Raw genomic sequence first — 1757 nt, 5'->3', positions numbered from 1 at the left:
GATAGATTCTTCCCAATCCCAGACATCACCAGCTTCCACCATGTTGACTTAATGGTTAGGAAGAGGATTATTCGCAACATTCGGTGTAGGATCCTTGAGTTGGATGGTTTTTGCATCAATCAACAGTTTAACCTTATCCTTGAGGGCTCTGCAAACTTCGTTGGTGTGACCTTTCATCCCAGAATGGTAGGCGCAGACCTTGTTAGGGTCGTACTATTTTGCGAGAACATCCACATGTAATGCAGGAATTGGGGAGATGTACCCAGCCTGTTTCAGTCTTTCATAAAGTTGTGTTATGGGTTCAGCCAAAGGGGTATAAATTTTTGTAGGTCTTCTTTCATAGGGAGGTTTGTTTCGGTAATTTGGTGTCTGAGTGGGTGGTGGAGTTTGGAAGTGTGTTGGTTGAACATTATAGACAGGATATGAGGTATGTAAATATTAAGGGGGAGCATTTTGGTAATATATTGGCATGGCTTGGGGAGATATAGGGGGTGGAGTTGAGGGATGTTGAGGGTATGGGGTGTGAGGGTATGGGGATGGTGGTGGGTTTGTTGTCTTGTGCCTCAAAGGGGTCTTGGTTCCATGAGCCATCATTACAGAACCTGTTTTCTTTCAATTTTCTGTCATTCCACTAAATTGCAGAGCCTTGTTGGTTGCTTGTAAAGCCTCCAAGTTGATGATAGTCCCATTCTTTATGCCTTCTTCAATTCTTTCGCCCAGTTTGATGATTTCAGCGAAACTCTTTTCAGCCACCAGCATCATTCGGTCATAGTATTGTGGTTCTTGGGCACAGATGAAGTAGTCTTTCATCTGAGATTCCTCCATAGGGGGTCTGGCCCTAGCCACTTCAAACCTCCATCTTATGGCATATTCTCTGAAGGATTCACTCGGTTTATTCTTCAAATTTTGAATGTAAAACCAATAGGGTGCATTTTCTATATTAAAACCAAACCTATTCATGAAATCAGTTGCCATATCAACCCACTCTACCCATTTCCACGAGTCTTGCTCAATATACCATGCTAGGGCTTCCCCAGTAAGACTCCTCATAAACAACTTCATGAGTATCCTCTCGTCTCTTCCCACCCCTACAAGTTTGTCACAGTACATTCGTAGGTGGGCTTTGGGATCCCCAATGTCATTGAACATCTTAAATTTTGGAAGCTTGTATCCTTTGGGCCATTCTACATCAAGGTGCATGCATAGATCCTCATATCTCAATCCTCCTAACCTCTTGTTTTCTTCAACATGTTGTACCCTATTGGTCAAGCTGTCTAATCTCTCAGTCAGGTTTTTTATTAGAATGTCTTTTTGGTGGGACTCTGATTCATGGAGGTCATGGGTCAGAGGGGCAGTTTCCACGTATATTGGATTGAGGTTGTTGTTTCCAAGAGTATATGGGAGATTTGCGTTTGGGGTTGTTTCTGGGAAGGTTGGTTTGGTTTGTTGGTAATAGTGGTGGAATGGAACTTGGGTATTTTGGGTGTGGGGTGGTGGAAAGGTATTTGGACGAGTGGGTTCAGGTCGGGATATATTGATTGGAGGATTGTTTGGCATGGTTGTTTGGTTAGTGTGAGGAAGATTGTCTATGTTTTCTCCGAATTGGGTTCCAAGAGAGTAGACAGCTTGGCCAAATCACGCATGTGGGCTACCTCTTCTTCCAATTCTAGAATCTTGCGCTCAAGTCTTAGGACAAGATCATTTTGAAGTTGTTCTTCCTCAGAAGCTTCTACCCTTTCATTGATGTTGTTGTCGTC

General features: G+C 43.2%; 1 protein-coding gene across 1 annotated transcript; it reads right to left on the bottom strand.

The window, feature by feature from the left end:
• Positions 1-612: 612 nt before the first annotated feature.
• Positions 613-1557, bottom strand: LOC101253293 (uncharacterized). Its single transcript, XM_004241047.1, has one exon. The coding sequence runs from the start codon at positions 1555-1557 to the stop codon at positions 613-615; it is 945 nt and encodes a 314-aa protein (XP_004241095.1).
• Between the last annotated feature and the right edge of the window lie 200 nt (positions 1558-1757).

Source organism: Solanum lycopersicum, chromosome 6 (genome assembly GCF_036512215.1).
Source record: "Solanum lycopersicum chromosome 6, SLM_r2.1".
Classification (NCBI taxonomy): domain Eukaryota; kingdom Viridiplantae; phylum Streptophyta; class Magnoliopsida; order Solanales; family Solanaceae; genus Solanum; species Solanum lycopersicum.
The sequence above is the reverse complement of the archived record's forward strand: the minus strand, read 5'-3'. Positions and strand labels throughout refer to the sequence as shown.

What these genes read in the sequence shown, in the direction of transcription:
- LOC101253293 (XM_004241047.1), bottom strand. Translation starts at nt 1,557, where the DNA reads ATGCCAAACAATCCTCCAATCAATATATCCCGACCTGAACCCACTCGT.